Here is a 22,492-nt window from a genome sequence, read left to right on the forward strand (position 1 = left end):
CTTTATGCAATCAAAAGCATCTTCTGTCTTGAAAGAAGGCACATAGACCCATTACAACAGGTTTTACATCTGCTTGGAGAGAGAGAAACTGTATTCCACAGTCAGCTGTATCCCTTATTAGATGGAACTACAGACATGCCCATTACTAGTGGATCAGGTATTGGCAAAACAACTGTGTCACAGATGAAGATGGCTTTTCCCATCTTCGTTGCCCACTACTGCTCAGAAGCTGTCACCACTGGAACTAATGCTCATGAGCCTGCTGGACGTAAGGCTGCTTGACCACAGTCAGGCTATGAGTTTCCACCAGTCTCCCTCATGTCTGGTTTCATCCAGGTTTTTCTATTTTCTATTTATGCAAATTTCTATTTTCTATTTGCATTATTTTCTATTTTTCAGCTTTGTCTATTTCTTCTATTTTCTATGCTCCAGCACCTCCTCACCATAAACAACAGACAACTGACTTTGTGTCCCACACACTTCACTGAGCCAAGTCCTGTCAGAAGCAGACCACAGAATAAGCACACACCTCCTAAGATTAAACAAAACTATCCCGACTACTAGACAATATTTTAAATATATAGTATAGCAGAGTAGAATCACAGAAAGGTTTGGTTTGGAAGAGACCTTAAAGACCATCCAGTTCCAACCCCCTGCCATGAGTAGGGACGCCTTCCACTAGAACAAGTTGCTCAAAGTCCCATCCAGCCTGGCCTTGAACACTGCCAGGGATGGTGCAGCCACAGCTTCTCTGGGCAACCTGTGCCAGTGTCTCACCATTCGCACAGTGAAGATTTTTTTCCTACTATCTAATCTAAATCTCCCCTCTTCCAGTTTAAAGCCATTCCTCCTTGTCCTGTCACTACATGCCTTTGTAAAAAGCCTCTCATTTCTACATATGGCACATGCTATAGGATTCATTATAGACATGCAGAGCAAGAGAGCTCAAACCCCTCTCAGAAACATAACCTTCTTCCAAGTGGATGGTGGGCTTCCTACTCAACTCCAGCAAAGCCCAAGGAGTTACTTCCATGGAAACCCCACTGGTTGTCCCTAAGCCGGGACACAATGGACAGCTGCACAGGATTGAGGCTGCTTCCCTTTCCCAACAGTGGAGCTTGCACGTCAAATGGTGAAGCTCAGTGATGGCTGAAGACACAACCAGATGGCCACCTACATGTCTTCTAGCATGTTACAAACTCTCCTTACAGGATGTGGATGCACACATACTATGCTTTCTCACTATCCATTTATTTTTTAACTAAAGGCTACATTTACATCAGATTTCCTCCTAGGAGAAAGTACCGCTGTTTCCCATTAAGAATTTTATACAAAAAAACCAAGTGCACCAAGGGCGATGCCCTTCAAAGAATGGCCTGAAGATCCCCCTTCCAGGGGACCAAGGAGATAAATCAGCCAGTAGTTTCTGGAAAACACAGTCACACAAGGGAACAGCGAGGCATCCACACAAAACCCCACTCTGGGAAAGGAAGACGCAGCCGTGCGCTCCCAGCACACAGGTCAACCAGATGAGCCTCTGCTCTGAAGCCTGATGACTTGGATACACACAGCACTGTAAAATCACCCCCAAAATAAGTTTACTTTATCTTGACAGGATGTATCTGTGATAATCCTTTATCACTGGTTTATACACTCACTTACATATACAATAGTCCTTTGAAGATGCTGTTTGTGAAATATTTTCCCAGGGCTAAAAATGAATTATAAAATAATATCCTAGTCCCCAGATACCAATAACTATATTTGTCTGGATTTGATATGGCATTTTGGTCCTTCTTGAAAGAAAAAGATATAAGGAAGTGCATAGGAAGTCTCCAGCCCTGACCTACCACTGTAATTTCAGAGAACCACATCAGGACAGAAGTGTACATAAATTCTGGCTGTGCAGTCTGAGGCTCACATTTTTCATATGGTGCAATACGTAAAACATGGTTTCCTAGGCAGTGGCATAGCAGCCGATCAGACTCAAGCCTGCAAAGAGCACACAATTCATGAACACTTGCAATTTTTCTTCATTTGGGAAGCCCCACATTACTTTGTAATTAAGCAGCCCAGCCAGAACTCTCTGTGCCATCAGGTTATTGTGGAAGAAATGTTATCTGAACATGTACTTAGAGACACCTCCAGACCACTACCTGTGCAAGATTTTTGTCACTATGTATATTACACTCTTTACTTTCGAGATTCCTCTAGCAATAACCTTTACTGTAGCTTTGCACCAGTGCTGCTTCCTAAGGATCTTAAAAATGGAAACCAAAACCCTGTAAGTTCTAAAAATGTGTCTCTGTATTGATGCAGACCAGAATCTCATGAATTAAGCAATCGTAATTGCGTAACTAGTGCAACTGTGACTAGGCTTATTCAAGTGTGCGTCAGCCCCATACCTCAGCTATCCCCACTGGACCCTGCGCCACCCTGCAAGACAAAACAGTTGTGTTGTGAGCAGCGGAGCTGCCATCACAATGCAGTCAGAGACCCAATGACTCAGTTTCAGACAGATCCTTGTAAGGCCTCAGAAGGCTGCTCAACAATGATCCACAGGCATTTACCCATCAGCAAAACAAAACCAGGCAGGAAGTATTTGCCAGCAGCTTTGACAGGGTAAAAACCAAAATCCAGCAGTTCTGCAATACTTTTGTAATTAGCATGCCTTCTAGTAGGATTAGTCTAGAAAGATATTTATCTTGTTCATCCTGCTTTTACCAGCTTAGAGCTTGGCTACAGATGTAATACAATCTATGTGTTTTCACACTTAGTGGGGTTGGAAGCATTGGCGACTTCATTAGGTTTTGAGAATGGGGAACAGATTTGTAAGATCAGTAGTGACAGCTATTGCTTATCTATGGCAATGGTTTGGTGGGGTAAGATCCTTCATTTAATAAAAAAACAAGTCTCCACCTGTCATTCCCATTCCTGTTTGCAAAGGCTTCAGAGCTTCCACCCCAACTTGCACTTCTGTCCTCAGACATCTGAAGAATCAAATTGTCACCATCAGCTCTTTCAGTCACCAGCTATGCTCTGATACATTGCCAGTTTTCTCCTGTCTCTGAATACATATTCTCCATTTCTGACACAGAAGTCCATTAGCAGGACCATAAAAAGGGTTTTGTTTCATAGGCACTGAGCTCAGAAAAAAAGTGAAATTTACTTTCTTCATAAAACGACAATTAGACCAGCAGAGGAATTTTGGATTTGGGGAGAAGATGTATAACTAAAGGTAAAATACATTATTAGTCTGAATCACCAGAAATATGCCATATACAGCAGGGGTCTTTGGCAATCACACTCACTGCTTGCTTTCTAACCTTTTGGGAATAGCAGCTGAATCTTTAGATCCCTAAATATCAGATTTGGCTGGCATTTTGGAAAAATATCCATGTTTGCACAACAAAGCAACCCTTTAGTTTGTCCTGCTGTCTACAGTCATTCCAAATGGGTGAAACTGTACACAAAGCTGGGACATCCTACCCACCCTTCAGGCTCTTAATCCTCTGTCCTTGAAAACTGCTTACATCTCTCTAAAGCACGCAAAAAATTATCTGTGCTGCGACATTTCATCCATCACAGAATGACAGCTTACACTTGAAAACACTGAATTTCTCCTTCTTTTGGACTTCACAAAGACTTCATGGAGAGTTGCACACTTCAATATTTTACTAAAGGCAGCACTTTGGCTAATGCACTTGGTTAAAACTTGATTTAAATTGTTAAAATAGAACTAAGAACGACATTTCAAACAAAAAGTACAGCCGTGCCATTTGGCCATTTGATGTAATTTCAAAATATAAAGTATGAAAAAGTTATCCCCAAAGTTGCTCTTCCCTGGGTTCTGCTGCTTTTCAGCATATTACAACTTTTAAAATCACTTCACACTAATGGCTAAGAAGCTTGAACTCTCACTTGCATCATGAGACCTGCACAACTTTCCAGGGAGAAACCATAGCATACACACATTTTAGCACCTCAACTAGTGTTCAAGATGACTTTCTCCTTCTTAGAATTGACTTCCTTTTCCAATATACATTGGCTATTCACAATCTTCAGAGAGGAAGACCAGTGGCACTTCACTTCTGGTCCCCTAGCAAGCGATGTTCTGCTTCTACTGCTCAAAAACTGCTGCAGCCAGAGCTTCCTGCACCTTCTCTGCACAGGAGTAAGGCCAAGGACCACTGCTGGCACAGCCCTCCAGCTAGATCCACAGAACAGAAGCAGCAGGTACATCCTTTCCCTAGGATCAGCTAAACGGGAAAGCATCATCTTAACCCAGCCTTGCATCTGGATGCCTGTAACTAGCGAGTGCTTTACAGAGAGTGCACCACTGGAGCGAGCACCACCCTGTCTGCCTTCCTTTTATTTTCTTCCTAATCAATGACTCTTGACCACCACAAAAACAGATTTTTGCATTGAGTAAATTGGTTTGAGTTAGTTCAGCAATTTTATGTTTCTATCAAAATATGATCAAGTTTTAAATAATAAAAAAACTAGGTTTTGGACAAAAAGAGCATGTGAGCATATTAAACATGTATATCTGGTTTACAGCTATGTAAAACTACTCTCACATGTAGCCTTTTGATAAACTCTGCTGGCAACAGTCTGCTATAACCATCCAGTGGAAACACTCTGCTCAAATTAAGTAACAAACTTTACAATACTTGAAGTGTTTTGTTTAGTTTGCATTGCATTTCAAGTACAGTGATAGTGACCAGAAGGTCCAAATAATGAAAAAAATGGAAAAATAACACAACAGGTGAAAGCGAAGTGAGAGGGAGAAAGGAAATGTCACTAACCAGACTGAAGAGAGGATGGCTCTCAAAAGCCCTGCGCAGCTTTGAACAGTTAACATGAAAAGGTGCATTTTGAGGGTTGAGCTTTTCGTCCTTTACCTCAAAAAAAATCACATACAAAATTGTGTTCTTCACTCACTATTAAAGCTAAACATGCCTATATTTATACCTGCTGGGCAGCAAAGTCAGTGAGTTACAGCATTAAACTGCAGGCCAGAGCAGCAGGGTCACACTGCCCATCTACATTTATTTTTAAATACTGTGGGTTCAAATCATCGGAAATGTTTTACAAAGCACAGAGAAATCAGCCCTGACTTTGCAAAAACGAAATGGCAACTTTTGACTTCGACCTAAAGAAACTTCCCCTCTAGGAAGAATGAATGCAAGATTCCATTCAAAGGCAGGCTGCATTTAACAACCTTCCCATACTCTCACTCTGGGGACGCAATTACATTACATAAGTGAAGCCAAATAAAAATTGTTCTAAAAACACCTCATGAAATTTCAGTGGGTATTGTTCTGAAAAGTCATGGGACTAGGAACAGTGACTAAGGATTAACATGAAGCCTGCCCACACAAAGAACAGGCATGCAATGCTCCCTGGAGTACTGGGCTCTTCACTATGTTGCTAGGAAGCCAGTCAGCCTTCTGAAAGCAAACCGGACCCCCATTAATGCAACCAGTGGAAATCAACTGCAGTGTCAATCTGCTTACAGTGTTATTCTGAGTTACTCAGTATAAATGATTCACGTAATAGTCTACAGTAGTCATAAACATGGTACTGGAATTGTTTTTCTTCAGAGAAACAAAGTCAGTACAAACCCACGGTTTGTTAAACATTCACTCACCCAGTATCAGCCCCAGAAGTGCTCCCTTCCAGAACTCCACTACACAACATTGCAAAATAAGGACAGGCAGCAGTAACTTGCAATGCGTGTTGTTCATTGTATCATTACACTCAGCTGAGAAGCAACAGCCAGCCCTGCCAAATGCGTATTACCCCAGACAGCTTTCTCTCAACATTATCAAGGCTGACAAGAACAAGATGCTTCCCTTTCCATTTCAAAGCATTCTCTGTTTTTTCTTTTGGGGGGTGGGGATTTAGGGCAGCAGCAGAGGGAAGGATAGGAAAGGCTATCCACACAACTACAATTCAAAATGATATATCTACTTAAAACATCAAAGCCCTGTTTCTAGGCTGCACAAGAACAACCCATGACCAGGTACAAGACCCAAGGAAAGGAACCAAGCATTACAAAGCACTGTGAATCCCCTTTAAGCAAGCTGGAATTTTTGAAGTCAGATTCTCAATTGAAATTGAGCCTTTCAAATAGGAAACAATAGCCATGCAATGAAAACCCAAGCATGCAATCAAAACTGTCCTACAACTTGCCTCATACTGGAGATCAACTCCAGCTCTCTGCTTCAGCTCTACCTGCTCCAGCGTTGGTGCGTACTATGGTCACACCTGGCCACATGCTTTCAATAAGAGCCGAAAGTCTCTGAAACATAAGATCTGTCTCACTGACAAATGAACACCTCAAGACTGATGACAACACGCATAACCAAAGATGACAGCTCTGTAAGACTTACTGCTTTAGCACATGGCAAATCTTTTAAGCAGTTCCCAGAGCCTGGTCTTGATACAACTGCAGGGATTTTACATGTACCTACACTTCAACCTGCTACAGTGCCAGAGACTAACAGTCTATCATACATAAAATCAAGCGGTTTGTCCATAAAGAAATACCTTTCTTGGAAGAGTACAACACACCCTCGACAATGGAAAGGCAACACACAACAATGTAGAGAACTCAAATGTGCCTGTTCCCTAACAGTTATTACCTTGAGGAGTGCTCATTCCTCAGTGGCATCCCAGAGACATCCAAGCTAATCTCTCATATTTGAATGAAAACATAAGCACAATGCATTTCTCCCTCTAACCAGAGCAGTGAGACTGCACAGAAAACCAGTCCCAAGATGGGACCTTGCAGAGGAAAATGTAGTTCCTGCTCTGCAGAACCAGGGAGCTCATCTGTGGTTAGATGGAATGGTCAGTCTGAGCCCTACCATCCCTGAGGCAGGAGTACTGCAAGGTAAGCGTAAGCACTCCTGATCACTTGACTGTGCTCACATCCACCTTATTTAGCTAGGAGAAGTCTACTTTATAGATCTAAATATATTAAATTGTTAAGTCATTCAGAGATGGAGGCCTATGATTGGACTGTAATCCAAACCAGCCCAAGAAGGAACATTATACTTCAGAAAAAAACAGAAGATAAACTGCTCTGCCTTGTAAAGAAGAGCTAGTTGTAGCTCATGCTTTCTGTACCAAGTCATGGCAAGGTTCCGTGTATCTACATCTCCTGGCATGACCTGAGCACACGTGCAGTAAACCTGACACGCTTTAACAGTGTGTTAACACTGGTTACATAGATGTGGCAGAAAAGACTTCTCACGCATGTACAAGTAACATTAACAAGCCCTGGATGTGCTGAAGTGTAAGAGCCATCTCCAGAAAACCAAGCAATTCTTCTGGCAGGAGTCCCACTTTCACACCACATCATTACCTTCAGGTCCAACACGGTGCGCATTCACCTCAAGCACACGGGTGGTTTGGGGCCACTTTGGGAAAACTGGAAAATAAAAAAAACTGGGGGGATAGAAATAACCTACCAGACAACAGTGCTTCCTCCCCATCTGCCTACACAACAAAAACAGCATAAACACAGCAGCAGGGACTACCGCAGCATAACACGTTTGACACTTTGCAACAGGCCTGTTGCCATAACAGACTCGCAGCCTCCCTTGAAAATCCTGATGTTGTCTTCAATCTGCTTTGTAACCACCTCCTCAGCTTCTTTTCAAGAAGAGACAGGGTAAAAACCCTCCTTCTGCTACTGTAACCTGTGTGCTGGTGCCCTTGGAGAATGGTCAGGCAAGGAGGGTGTGGAGAAGTCAAAAAAGCTCCCCATTCTGCACTGATAATTAAAGCTGAAGGGCACCTGGGGAAGGTGGCTACCAGCCTGGGCTGTGCTCTGGACTCCACTGCCAGTTTGCTTTGAGTTGCTGAGTCTTCAAACAAGAATCTTAAGCTTTGTTGTGTGGCATTTTACTCTACCAGAGCCCAGACCTTCAGTGACAAGTCTGCCATATTAGCCTGTAGGAAAGATTATTTCTGTCACACAAAAGTTGGTAGTCTGATCCAAACTGTTAACTGCAGGCTCAAGTCTTGATTTTCTGATGAATCAGCAAAAAAGGTCATTCAGGTTTTTTGCTCGATCGCTTCAAACAACAGGAACAACTTTTGAATGTTTAAGCTATTTCCTCACTGCTCAAGTTTTCCATTTTGCTTGGCCTCCAAGAGTCTGTGATGCTGCACATGAAGTGAGAACTGCCCTCAGGAGGGAGAGAGATGATTGAGGCTGGTGGGTAATTTTGCTTTGCCAAGAAGTTCCTCTTTTCCGTTACTTTGTGTTTCTCTACCAAAGACACTTGTTTTGGCAGACTACACTTTTCTTCCTCTTCTGCAAGGATTTCATCCAGATGCAAACGGAACATTGCTTATTTTAATATTAGGCTTAGATGAGGAAGCCATTGGAAAAAGTTTGTCATGGGACACACTCTGGAAGTTGACCTTGGTCCCAAAAGGCTGCTGTTTCTGGAGAGAGGAAAAAACAAAAAACCAACAACAACAAGCAAACAAAAAAAAAAGAAGCAACAAAAGGATGGGGTTTTTAGACTGAATTGCAAACAAAGCACTTGTAATCAGCCAAAGCCTTATCCGATCCATTCCTCTTGTCCTTGCTTCAAAAAATGACAACACAATGGATGGAAAGAGATGACAGGGTGGCTGACTACGAGCCTTTCAGAGAGCACCTGAAAAGCCTTGTGCATTGTCCTGCCTGATCCTTGCCCGGCTGCAGCAGGTCTGCCAGAGGAGAGGCCAACAGGGCAGGGCTGCCCTTGGCTGTGCTGCAGAGCGAGGAGGCTTGTCCCAGAGCAGCCAACTCCAGCGAAGCTTCCCAGGGAATGGGCTTCATGGCTCAGGCAGCCCCTGACCCCGTCTTGTGGCAGTGGACTCTCGAAGAGATGATGGCACTGGCCGCCAGTGGGAGCAGAGCTAGACGCCTGCCTGAACACAGGCTGGGAATGGACACGCTTCCCCCACAGAGCTGTGCTCTCATCACACAGCCGAGAACCTGGGCTATCTCCCACCCTGCACAAGGCCTGGGTGTGCCACCACAGGACTGCAGCCCAGCTGTAGAGAAGAAATAGCTTGTGCTGCCACCAACTCATATCTCACAGTGTAAAACAGCTCCCAGCTCACAGGCATGACTCCTCTCTAGCCAATTTCCACATTCGGAATGAGAATGAAAATGGAAACAGAAACCATATTTTTCCAAAACATGCTTCAGTTAAAATAATACCCTATGGCAAACAGGAAAAGCAACAGGCTTCTCCAGGGCCCCCTGCCTGAGCCCCCTGGTAGGAGAACATGTCCCAGCAATGGCCCCCCACCATCCCCAGCAGAATGCCCCCAGTCTGGCAAAGTGCTCGGAGCAACATGGCTCCTCCCGGCTACTCCCAGCTTGTGCCACCATGCTGGGCATCAGAGCAAAGCAGGAGGATGGTCCCATCAAGCCTCCCAGTAAGAGAGGGGAAAGGGGTCGAGTGGGGCCTAGGCATACAAGGACACTGGGCATGCACATGTGTGTGCACACACATAAGGAAGCAGCTGGCACAAGGGATGAAGAGGGGCCGGACACACTGGGTAGGTGTGCTGAAACAGTTACACTCATGACATGGGTACAGGATACGGAAAAGAGTAAAGAGACATGCAAGTAAGTGCTCCTCTAAGGGTGGCTGAACATCAGGAGGAGGGTTAAAACCCGCAACCTCTGGTACTCACCACTTTTTCCTGTTACAAATTTAACCCTCTCTTCTCCTGAGGCACACTAAAAGCTAAGACTCTTTAGGGCAGATGAATTTCCTTCAATTTGCTTGAAACTGAAGCTTGATGGTATGAGGTGTGACACAAAGTCTATGCGACATGAATCCTAAAGTTACAGCCCACAGGGAAGATGTAGTGCAACAGGGCCCACAGAAGCAGTGCTAGGGAAGCAGGCTGTTATCCACTGGCACGATCCCCACAGGAGCTGCCACAGCTCAAAGAGACTGCCCTAAGAGGACAGAGCCCAGCATCAGGCAGCTGAGAGGGGACCAGAGCATGCCCCAGCCTCTGACACACAAGAAAGTAGCTGAAACTAAACTTTCACATCACAGCACCTGCCCACCAGATCCAAAGAGCTCAGATTCTGATTCCCAGCTCAGATACTGCCGTGGAAACAGAATACAAGGCAGTTATAAAAACTGCCAATGAAACAAGCATCCAAACAAACAAAACCAAAAGCAACAAATAATTGCCCATTATGGTTTTGACCTCGGAGTCTCAGAAATAAAAAGAAGGGTGAGAGTACTTACCATAATGTAAAGACGGTTTTGTATCTGAAGATAACCCTTTATTTCACGGGGAAATATTTGATGAAATTTGGGGGAAGGAAGGGACTACAGGTTCAGGTGAACACACACTGGCTCTAAGTAAAGGATGTGTATACAGCAGCAATGCATTAGCAGAAGGTACATTCATTTGTCCATGCCTTTGGGCCCTGCTTGTAAGGTGATAAACACTCACAGAAGGAAAGTCCACAAGGAAATTGTTTATTTAACAGAGGGTTTAGGTACACTCTGTAAAGTTAAGCTCAAGTCATGTACTAAATGTTTAACAACACTAATGTATGCAACTTACACATTTCACTTTTTTTAAACAAACATATAAGCCTCAATTTATCTCCCCAAACCCCAGATCTCTCTCAGAACATACTACTTTCTCACCTTTATAGCTTTTCCATTACTGTGTGCTTGATTTGAAAGCCTCCCAGTAAATATATGGGATCAATAGGAAAGGAGGAAGACAAACAATGGATTAAGGGTAAAGAGAAAAAAAAAATATAAAAGAAGAAGAAGAATAAAAAGGAGAAAGACATACACAAAAGATTCCTCCCAGATCTCAAGAATCCATCTTAGCCTTTGAGTATGCCCTGAGCAACCCCAGCATAAGCCCATGCGCTCCAATGCAGAACTCTCCCATTAACAAAGGCAGCAGTTCTCCAGGCAGTGTTTCTCCTCACAGGAAAGGTCACAGCCAGGCCTGGGAACAGTTCAAGAAAAGAAAACACCAGCCCCCAAATTAAAATCGCTTAGTGCTTTGCCAACTGCACAAACGTGTCCTTCTCGAAACCATTTCAACGCTGAACTTCATGGAAGTACATCTAAGTACACAAAAATAGCACTGGCCATCTGCAGCCCTGGAGATCTCAACAACATTTGGCCACGCAGCAAGGCACAATTCCCCAGCTCTTCAGCCTTCTGCCTGCAGACAGACAGCACGCTCCAACCCACAATTGCTACCAAGGCAGATAATGAAGATAAGATTGCAAGGCATTTGCTTAAAGAGCTAAAGCCCGTCCAGCTGTAAGGGAGCTGCCAATGGATAATGCAGAGGAGACAGAACACTGCGCTCCAGCCAGTGAGTAACAGAACCGCCTGCAGCTTGCACAGTTTTTACAGTGGTTTACATTACAAGGGCTTGTAAAGGGCTTATTCTGTAAATGTGCTTCATAGCTGAAGAGAGACCCCACATGCAATTTTATACTTCTTTCCAGGTGAAAGACTCTGCCTTTCCATTACATGCTTCTGTACACTACCAACGCTCTCAAAGATTTGCTTTAATTTTTTAGTAACTAGCACTATAATTATTTTTTTAAACTACAGTACAAATAGGGTGAACAGGAAATCACCCATGCATTATGCAAACCACAAACAGATTACTTGGAACACAAATGAGCAATCATATCTATAAATACAGAAAACCAAGGCAAACTCCCACACCTGTTCAGCTGACACACGGAGCTGCGTCACCAAAGGGCTGCCGACCTGAAGGTAAGGATTACTCTGTATCATGGAAAAAGATACTTTTCTAAAGCAACTACATTTGGTTTAATTTATGGCTGAGGAAACATAACTATGTCAAACAGTGTAAACCATTAGAAAATAGAATTAAGAATCAAATATTACTACTAGTAATAATATTACTATATTACTATTAAAATAGAGTATCAAAGGGAACAATTTCTTCACTTGAGCCAGATTTTACTTCTTTTAAATACTCGGTTTTAGGACAATAAAACTACTATTCATTAAAATGCTTTATTGACATACTGTCCTGGTTTCAGCTGGGACAGAATTAATTTTCTTCCTAGTAGCTGGTAGAATGCTGGTGTTCTGGATTTAGGATGAGAATAATGTTCATAAGACCGATGTTTCAGTTGCTGCTGAGTGGTGCTTACTCCAAGTCAAGGGCTTTCCAGCTTCTCATGATACCCTGCCAATAAGGAGGCTGGGGGGCATGAGAAGCCAGGAGAGGACACAGCTGGGACAGCTGACCCCAACCGGCTACAAGGATATTCCAGACCCCATGGAGTCATGCTCAGCATGTGAACGGAGGGGAAAGCTGACCGGGGACTGCTGCTTGGGAATGGCTGGGCATTGGTCAGCAGGCCAGTGAGGAACTGGGTTTCATTTGTATCACTTTTTTTCCCTCAGGTTTTATTTCTCTCTCTTGTTATTTTCCTTTTTATTACTATTTTATAGTATTTATTAAACTGTTCTTACCTTCACCTCCATGTTTTCTTACTTTTACCCTTCTGATCCTCTCCCCCATTCTACTGGGAGGGAGGGAGTAACCACATCAGACTCAGTTGCTGACCGGGGTTAAACCACGACATATACTCCTACTGGAATAATTCCAAATTTGACACAACAGCTTCTTCTAAAAGCTGGTCTGTTTAATCCTTTAATATCAAATTTTAAACTGATCAGTCCTAATACCCTGGTCCTAATTTTTCCTGTTATGTCCACCACACCCTAAGTAAGATACTATAACTGATGGAAGATAGGGAGGATCTGGGTATGGGGAGGAAGGAAAAAAAAGTGTATTTGAGTTAGATCTGAAAATCTACATGCAAACAGCTCAAAGCATTGCTTAAATTTCAGTGTGAATACCAGGGTTTGCACAAACACATCATACACTCTTTATCTTTTAATGCTAAAAGGTTGTTGGGTTAGAATAATTTAGACCCTTGCCTGAAAATCAGAACTAAAAAAAAAAAAATTGAAAAATTTAATTTATCAGGAAAATTAGGCTGTTAAATTTCAAATTTCAAAAGTAGCATAGGGACTTTTGGACAGCAAAAAGAAATTAAACAATTACTGACGGGTTTCACAAGACAGAAATAAAATTGTGCCCTTGAGGTGTCCCATGCTGCAACCAGAGGAACTTGCAGGGCCCTTCAAAGAACCTGCTACTGTAACAAGAAATAAACAATCTAATCTACAGCTGCTCTTGATACCTGTTGATACCTCTCCTCACTTGCTTTGTCCTTCAAAACACCAGAAATTAATCGTACATGCCAAGAAAACATCAGGTATGGTCTAACTGATCATACCTTTGGTCAGGAAAATCTGTTACAAAATGCTGCCAATGCTAAACACTGTTGTACTATGTGGTGTCACCTTACATGGCCTGTTTGCCTGCCAAGTCAATGGCAGTAAGTCTTTTACTTAAGCTTTGTTTGTGAAGGCAGCAGAAGCACCATGCAGGAGGGTGACACGCTAAAAGCATAGCTGTTGACACAGCCAGACCACACTCCAGCAAGTCCCAGCAGAGGCATGGGGTGACAGGGCTCTGGCATGATCCCATGTCACATCTACTTACCAAATTCACCTGTGCCCCTGCCTCCTGCCAGGGCAGTGCCCTGCACTACTCTGTTTTGCTCTAACCTGAGAACAAAAATGTTCATTTTCCTGGTTGCTGGGTCACCTGAAAACGTCCACTTGCAACATTTATTTCTCTTTTTAAAGGTTGAGCAGAGGGGTAGGAGAGGAAGGAAGGATGGGAGCAAGGAGAACAGTAACTCAGGACTCAGATCTGCAGCAGGTTTAGAAACGGATGTTTTGTATCCAACGAAATGAGAATTTATTCACAATTGTGAAGAAGTCAAGATTTTCACCACAATACGGCGTACTTCTGAAAGGTGCTGATGGGATTCCTCTCAGCCCAGTCACTGGCAGGAAATGCTTTGAATTTACAAGCTTGGGAGTTGTTTTTGCAAATATAAGGAACGAGAAACACAGTTACAATCATTAATTCATAGGGATTTATGACTACTGGCTGTGTCATACAAAGACATTCAAATCTTCACACCCCCACCCAAGAATTACAAAGCCAACCAAAAGAATACAGCCAGCCAGGGACAAATAACAGCCCCAACAAAGAGATGTTACAGCTTTATTTCATTTTTTTTGTTAAGATAACACTGCAAAGGTTAGATAATATGCCAAATTGCACAAGTCAGCTGCTCCCTTCAGTTAAGAGATGAGGAAGAATACACAATCCAGGCTAGGACACGCTGCTGCCCAGTGCAAAGCAAAGGGCTGCAGGTGGATGAATGCAGTGATAGCCAGGGTGCTGCCACCCTGACGGGTGACACAGGGTCCCTGTCTGCCAGATCAGTTGAGGGGCTGAAGTCCCTGCACAGGCATTAGTGATGCTATGTGGGGATACTGGCAGAAGGGGTGACTGTGTAAGGCTTGGGGATGAGATGCACACAGGAGGAAAAAAGCACAGTACACAAAGCAGTTAGTTCACAAACACCAAAAGCACCATCAGGACTGGCACAGGATGTTAAGAAAGCTGTAAAGGACAGCATTCTGAGCTGGAAGATGTCCAAGTCCAGTTTTTTGTTTGATCCACCCCACATTCAGGAAGTCAGGAGTTTGTAAATAAAATAGCACAGCATGAAGAAAACACCTCCCTCTATCACTAACAGCGACATCCTCACTAGAATATCCTGAATTTGCCTTTTATGGATCAAAAGTACTGTTAAGATGTAAAGAGTTGTTCACACTTCTGTTCTTCCATCTACTAACTGTAGCTGCAGACAGGACATACCCATACTGTTGCCAAGGCTTGCCAGAAGCCAGTGTTACTCACAGGGACACAGCAGTAGCAACCTTCACAGGACACACGGCCTTTCTCAGCCACTCTTGCAGGGGATGCTGTTCTCATCACCACCCTGAGGCAGTCCGAGTAAAAATACGGCTCACCCAGCCCTCTGTCCTCTCACACCAAACGTGAGAAATCAAGGGCTGGAAGGCACAGCAGCAAGTAACCGAGACCCTCCAGAAATTATTGCCACATTTATTGATCCCCCTTTAACCTGAGCCACATTAGAGGAAACGTGCACCAACTGCCATCATGTACAATGCTGTCTCACAGTTACTCGCTTACTACCTCCTGTGACAGGAATGTTATTTTTTCTGTCATTCAACTATTCATCCTATATTCTATGCATCTATAACAAACAAGAATTACCACCCAATACGCCATCTTGAATGGCTAAAATAGTACACTGTATTTTGCATACTTTTATCCTCTAAAGTATTAAAATCCAGACATTGCCTTATGACAAATGTTATAATAAGAACAGAAAAATAACAAAATTTTAGTCTCTTGGCAGACTTGCAGGTCAAACGTACCAACAAATCTCCACAGTCACTGCAAAAAATGCCTTCCAAAAGAGACCAGCAATTACACCCATGACCCCAGAACATCTCTGCCCCATACCAACCCTGCACCAGCTCCCAGGTCAGTGCCTTAGTGGAGGGGCAGCCCTGAGCACACACTGCTGAGAACCAGCCAGGGGCAGAGGACTTTCCTTGGGACAGTCCCTACCTGGCCCTGCCAGCTCTGACCCCCAGCAGCCCATTGAACACCTTCAAGGAGCAATGCTGAAACGGAGATGCAGGATCCCACCGCTGGCACCTCACAGCTAGCAGGCCCTGCTTGTATTTCCCTCTGCTGGTCCAGCTCCTAATGAACAAGAGAGCCTGCCCATCCTTTCAAGCCCCAAAGAGCCCCAATGCACCCTGCCCTGTTGGTTTCCAGCTGATGTCCAGCTACATACTCTGCTCAGCTCCAGGTAGTGGGAAGGCAGCTTGCTTCGTGGTGGCCAGCGACACGCATCCAAATTGGAGGCTGCTTTCCAACTGAATTATACCAGCACCACCGGGACTGCAAGTTCAGACCACCACCAATATTTCAACCACATTAGACAGAAAATCTTAAAAAATAACAATACAAATAATAAAAAAAAAAATTCTTTCAGCACAACTCAACACAATTTGCAATTGCTGTGGCTTGTGTAGGGCACTTCTTCTTTCTCTAGATTTCTTCGAACATCAGACGTAACCTTTGGTGTGACCTTCCCCGACAAACTCCAACTTCCAGTTCAGAGATTTCTGGGGACAATGACCGATGTCAACAATTCCTGACCCAATAATTGCATTGCATATTTATTCATCAAGCAGCTGTATTAACTTCGATAAATAGCTAAAATAAGCACTCAGTTCTACAGAACCTTCTTTACAGTGGGGGTAAGAAAAAAAAAAAGAATCTTGTAAATATTATTCTTATGTTCAGTATAGCAGCTGTGAACTTTGAAATTTGACAGCCAAGTTACAGAAGTGAAGAAGTGCCTTAATGATACTGGAAGGGTAACAAATGATAGCGTAAGAGTTCGAATACAGAAGAACTAAGCATTTTTAATGGCTTATACAACTTCTCTTCTGTGTATTTTGCCAAGACAACATGATTTGCAAACTGACAAAGTTCAAAACTTTGATATGTTTTACCATATCAATCTTATTCGTTTGGTGAATCAAGTTTGCTGCGTTTGCACAACTAGTTGATACTATTTACATAGAATAAATATATCTTACACTAGACTGAGCATCTGAACATGAAATGATGCTCAGGTATGGAAGGCTATTCTCACATACAAATCACAAATTGCTGGGTGCTAATACACACCCTCCAAAACACACGGGCAAACAGCAGCAGTTACGTAGCAGTTAAACAACAGCAATGTTTTAAGAATTGGAGGAAACAGAAAAAGAATCCTTAAGGCTAGTCATCACCTCAAATAGCATTTGGACAAAAAGGTTCTAAATTGACCCACTGATTAACACAGAATCATAGAATCACAGAATAGTTACAGTTGGAAAGAACCTTAAGATCATCAAGTTCCAACCCCCTGCCAAACATCAAATAAGAAGTATTCTCAGTTTTCAGATAAACCCCAACGTGGAAAAAAAGGTGAGTATCTGTGCTAATTTCAAGCTGCATATCACCTAGTGGAGGCCCTGCAAGTTCTCACGAGAGAAGATGTTCTTGTTATGGAGGTTTAATGGCAGCTTGAATAGGAATGCAACCAGAACAAGCCTGAAAGGACAGCTCCTCTATGAAGTGGAAGCACGCCTTCTGCCAGCTATATGCAACCCATCTGTATGATGACGAGCCAGCAGGTCACGACCCTACTAGACTGATTCTTTATCAGAGCACATGAGTTAGACCTCATGGTACCACACTGTCATGGCTCCTACAGGATTCATACCAGGACCCACGACTGACAGAGGGAACAGGCTAGCAAGGTGACTGTGTTGTTTCCAATGATGAATTATTCAGAGCAGCAGAGACAAGGCCTTTCAGAAAGAGCTGATCATGTGACTATGTGACAAAAAGATTAGATAAAATTGATCCTGAACACAAATGATGTGATGCACAGCAGAGGGGATACAAAAGCCTCTACCTTATCCATGCAGTGATGAACGTAGTAGGCTGAACATGGTCAGATTGAACATGACTGCTCTGTGACTCAATCCTTAACCAATTTTGATGTCTGCCTGAAGTACAAATGGTCTAAACAGGCATGGCACTATGGAAACCCCACAGCGCTGCAGAATTACACTGTCCTATGTTACGATACAAAACAACTGTATTTTCCTGTCTCTCACATAGGTCTCCCAGCACAAGAAGCAGCCCTGTGCCCAAGAATGGAAGGCACTCTAAACCCTTAACAAAGAGTACCACAACAGTCAGATCAAGAGAGGTAAGGACATGTCACTGATACTGAAAGATTTATAGTGTCTAGCTTGGACTTTGCCCTCCTTCTCAACCACAGTTAGTTGATAAATCTGCTAGTATCAAATGTCTACGGTGTCTTCCATGCTGCATAAACACAATACACTTTACAAAGTTTTAATGTCCACATCTCTAATTATGCCTTTTTGAAATATTCCTTTGTTGTACAATGCCTCAGCACAAGAAACACTTCATGAACATCCTAAGCCATTTAATATCTGCTACTAAGTCCAAGCATAGAAAGACCCACCTCCAGGTACTTCACTTTAGGAAACCCTACAGAGCAGGAACAAGTTCTAAACACATCATATGTCAAGAGGGGGTCCTGCCTAGACAGCCTGACAGGAGGAAGAGAACATGTACAGAGCAGACAGCGCAGGGAAGAGAACAGTTTTTAAATACACATTGTTACCATCTCAAATAAAAATGCCATTCGCTATTGGTGCTTTCCTGGGACATATTTCTAGTTTTAGCAATATCATTTCAAGCCTTACCTATTATTACCTCCTAATTCTAAAGCACCTTCATATAGTAGTTATAACACCTGCTCTCCTCACCATCTTTTTCCTTTAAAAACCCAACCAAACAAAAACAAATGCCTTGATAACATAAAGATGGGATGGCAGGTCCTCATGTAGGAGAACTACCAGGAAGAGATTAACTGTAGGCCTTGAATGTGATCACAGGTAATGCCTGCTCCATTGTTCTACATATCCATGCAAGTTTCAGAACAGCATCTATGATGGGCAGCCTTTACAGTGTCTGCAAAAGAGATACAGAAAACAGTACACCAAAAGAAACAATTTTACCTATTGGAAAGAAAATTTCTCTTTCTAGTTATGGCAAGATTGCTTTCAGGTTCCAGTCTGCTGCACAGAGGCATCAGCTATAGACTCTGAATTGTGGCAATAAGGAAATTCTTTATTTTCTAAAAGAAGAGCTGGTTGGGGTTTTTTTCCCAGCTCTGTAGCACTTTTTTACCAGTTGCCTAGATTTTCATTTACCAAATACAGCAGCATTATATCTATATCTGTTCTGTCTTCCCCACAGCAGATAATCCACCCCTGTAAACATTCTGCCAAAGAAAAGCAGACAGCAAATGTGATTTCTTCTTGGAGATGCTCTAAAATTTAGATCTGAATGACTGGAGAGGACAGCTGTAGCTTTTATGTTATGCTAACACACAGGCACACACCTGTGTGTCGTGCTACTAAAAGTTCAAGACAAACTGTGCTAGCTGTACATACAGGTTTCTTTGAAGTCAACATTAGAGAATAATAGCATACACTATGTACTTCCACACTTGATGAACAAAAAAAGTGTTTTTATGTCTGTATACAAAACAGAACACTTGCATGAGGAATATTCATATCCCTCACATGCTTCCTGGTAAACCACTGCTAAAAATACATACTGGTCCTTAAGGGTTAATGAGACATATTTAGCGTGACATTCTAAAGACTGACTGTGGCTCAGTCCCCCTCCTAAGTTCACAGCGCATAGGCGTAAACACAGGGGAACGCGGCAGCACAGGGCTTGAAGACAGGGGATTAAAGTCAAACAGAGAAGCAACTGGATTCTCTGTTCAGAACAGCAGCATACCCTTAAACATCAGCAAGAAGTGAGATGGCACCACTTGGAAAATACAAACTATGCATCCCTGCTGGAAATTATACACTGTGGAAATGTGGTTATTTCTGAGGAGTATGGCAAGTCTATTTTGAAGTGAGAGTAGAAATCTTATCCTAATTAATGGAAAGCATAGCACCACTTTTTCTTACAATCTTTCTCTGCTTCTAGGAACAAAGATACTGTTAAGATGGTCAACACCAGCACAAACTCCTTGGGAAACAACTGCAGTCACAGCACAGTAATAACCAAGACAGTCATTCCCCTGGTCTACTGTTTAATTTTCATAGTAGGACTGTCGCTGAACAGTGTGGCAGCATGGATCTTTCTCTATGTTTCTAGCAAAAAGAGTTTCATTGTTTATCTCAAAAACATTGTTGTTGCTGATCTTCTAATGAGCTTGACGTTTCCTTTCAAAATTCTTGCCGATTCAGAAATTGCACCTCCACAGCTCAACATGTTTGTGTGCAGATACTCTGCTGTTGTTTTTTACACAAACATGTATATTGGGATAACGTTTTTTGGTCTCATTGGTTTTGACAGATACTACAAAATTGTAAAGCCTTTATTCACCTCCTTTGTTCACACAGTTAACTACAGTAAGGTGGTCTCTATAATCATATGGTTATTGTTAATGCTTATATCACTTCCAAATATGATTTTAACTAATGAAATCACTAAAGAAAATTATTCCAGAAAATGTATAGGTCTTAAAAGCGAGCTTGGCAGACAGTGGCACAAAGCATCAAGTTATATTTGCACTGTAATTTTCTGGATTGTTTTTCTTCTGCTAATCATTTTTTACACTTCTATATCAAAAAAAATATATAGCTCTCATAAAAAATTCAGAAGGAACTCAGACGTGACCAAGAGAAAAACCAGCCGTAATATATTCAGTATCATGTTTGTATTTGTCATTTGCTTTGTACCCTATCACCTCTGCAGAATACCATATACTCTAAGCCAAACTAGCTCACAATTCAACTGCCAGTCAAAAAAAAATCTGTTCTATGCAAAGGAATTTACTCTTGTGCTATCTGCTGCAAATGTGTGCCTTGATCCCATTATTTATTTTTTCCTCTGCCTACCCTTCAAAGAAAAGCTGTATCAAAAGCTGCATCTCAGGCTAAAAACTTCAAGTGAGGTTGAAATCTCTAAATGCAAAAGATCAAATACACTCCAGGATAGTATAAACATCATGTAGGTTCAGATCATTCAAATAATGCATGTTTTAAAAAGTTATTCAAGAATGCAAATGTCTCAAAGAAACTGAACAGATAAGAACCAGCAAGAAAACAGAAACAAGGTTTCAAAATAAAATGCCAACTGGTTTTTCTCTGTATAAAAACATTACTATACGTTGCAAATATATTCACTACATGCTATTTCAGCCAATGCAACAACTGCATTATGGTATGATATGACCTATCTGGATCTCAAACAAAAAGAGAGGAGTAACTGAAGAACATTCTGGAGCTCCAGGCCACAGTTCACTGGAAGGATTCTCCATAGACCCAGTAATCAAACTGCTTTGTGGTTGTTTCTCAAGAAGCCAGGTACAACACACATGACAATCAGCAAACCAGCCTGAAGGGCCCAGGAATAGCTGATCACTCCATCTCACCTGGCACAGACCCCCTGGAATGAGCACCCTTCCAAGGGGGGTTCAGCATAAGACTCTGCACCAGACCATAAAAGAGGACTGAGACCCTGAGGGAAAGCACTCTCCTCTGTTTACCAGGTCACAAAACAAACAGTTGAAGGCAACACGCAGTTTACGGAACGGCTTAATTCCAACAACTGGGGGAAAAAAGCGGGGGGAAGTAAAAAAAAAAATACACATCAAATCCTCAAAGATCTGCACAAAGCCTGAAAAACCCTTGGTAAAATTAAAGTAGATGTATATAGATATGTTTTTATATAGGTTTTTTTAAGGGAAACTTTCTATAAAATTAAAAATTAAACTTGTCTGATTTTCACCCTTGGGCACTAAATGTCAGAGCATTGCTATAAAATGTGATACTGAATATGAGCAAGTGTTTAAAGAGAAGCCTCCTGTAAATTAAATACTGTTATACTGTACCATATTCCTAAGGACTTCTCAGAAATAACATGGCATGCACCAAAAATATCCATACCAAACGGACTGAGATTTCAGTAATTCCCCTGCTGTTTCTGCAGGAAGAGGCAAGGATACTCAAAGCCCACATGCACAGCTGTCTAGAAACACTGGAGCATATTTATATCCAGAAAGAATGATTCATTCATTTTCTCATGCTTTTGGCATGATGATAAACCATTTCTCTCTGTACAAAGGTAACAGCTGAGGGCCACCAACCTCTCTATATACATATAATCTCTTTTTTAACTGCATTTTTCAGTTCAGATACTTTTTTATTTATTTATTTATTTTATCACTGTACAGAGAAAACACACTAGTGCATAAAGGACCCACAAAAGCTTTCAGGCTGTGGCTCTGGAAGCTGAATGCTTTCATTTTATTTAAGAAAGAAGACACAGGAACAGAAAACAGAGATAATATGTGCTTCACCTTTCTGCCACTGTGTTTCATTTCAGTCCTAACAGATAATCCCTCTTGAAAGATCTTTAAACATACGGTGTTTGAACCTTCTCCAAGGCTGTATGTAACTTCTCTTGGTCCGAGACCACCGATCTGCAGTAACAGAATTCTATCGCCACACTGGATTACATTCCAGCAAAAGGACTGGACAGCTCTGTGGGGTTTAAGCACACCTTTGCAGAACGTATTTACATCCACGTATTTCCTGCTTGCTGAAGAGTGGTCCCACCCCAGACCCAAAGCACCAGCACCCAACACCAGGGTTCACCTGACCACAGGGCTGGGGGATCCTAAGCCCAAGCCAACCCATAGGGATTGCAGGAGAAGGGTGCTGTCTGTTGCGCTTTTTAAAGAAAATACATTAAAGATTATTTA

The 22,492-nt window shown here is 42.4% G+C and overlaps 2 protein-coding genes across 15 annotated transcripts in view; one reads left to right on the forward strand and one right to left on the reverse strand.

The window, feature by feature from the left end:
* The window catches only part of MED12L (mediator complex subunit 12L), a 150,301-nt gene that overhangs the window by 80,300 nt on the left and 47,509 nt on the right, over positions 1 to 22,492 (reverse strand). The window lies entirely within an intron of this gene.
* On the forward strand, positions 11,129 to 21,578 carry LOC136012039 (P2Y purinoceptor 14-like). 3 transcript variants are annotated; one of them, XM_065674771.1, is made up of 4 exons: positions 11,339 to 11,394; positions 11,531 to 11,807; positions 17,785 to 17,875; positions 19,708 to 21,578. In XM_065674771.1, the coding sequence occupies exon 4, from the start codon at positions 19,727 to 19,729 to the stop codon at positions 20,738 to 20,740; it is 1,014 nt and encodes a 337-aa protein (XP_065530843.1). In that variant the 5' UTR covers positions 11,339 to 11,394; positions 11,531 to 11,807; positions 17,785 to 17,875; positions 19,708 to 19,726; the 3' UTR covers positions 20,741 to 21,578. The 3 variants fall into 3 exon arrangements, with proteins under 3 accessions (XP_065530842.1, XP_065530843.1, XP_065530844.1); XM_065674772.1 differs by having other exon boundaries at positions 11,363 to 11,394; positions 11,734 to 11,807; XM_065674770.1 differs by having other exon boundaries at positions 11,129 to 11,807.

Source organism: Lathamus discolor, chromosome 3 (assembly GCF_037157495.1).
Source record: "Lathamus discolor isolate bLatDis1 chromosome 3, bLatDis1.hap1, whole genome shotgun sequence".
Taxonomy (NCBI): domain Eukaryota; kingdom Metazoa; phylum Chordata; class Aves; order Psittaciformes; family Psittacidae; genus Lathamus; species Lathamus discolor.

What these genes read in the sequence shown, in the direction of transcription:
- LOC136012039 (XM_065674770.1), top strand. Translation starts at nt 19,727, where the DNA reads ATGGTCAACACCAGCACAAACTCCTTGGGAAACAACTGCAGTCACAGC.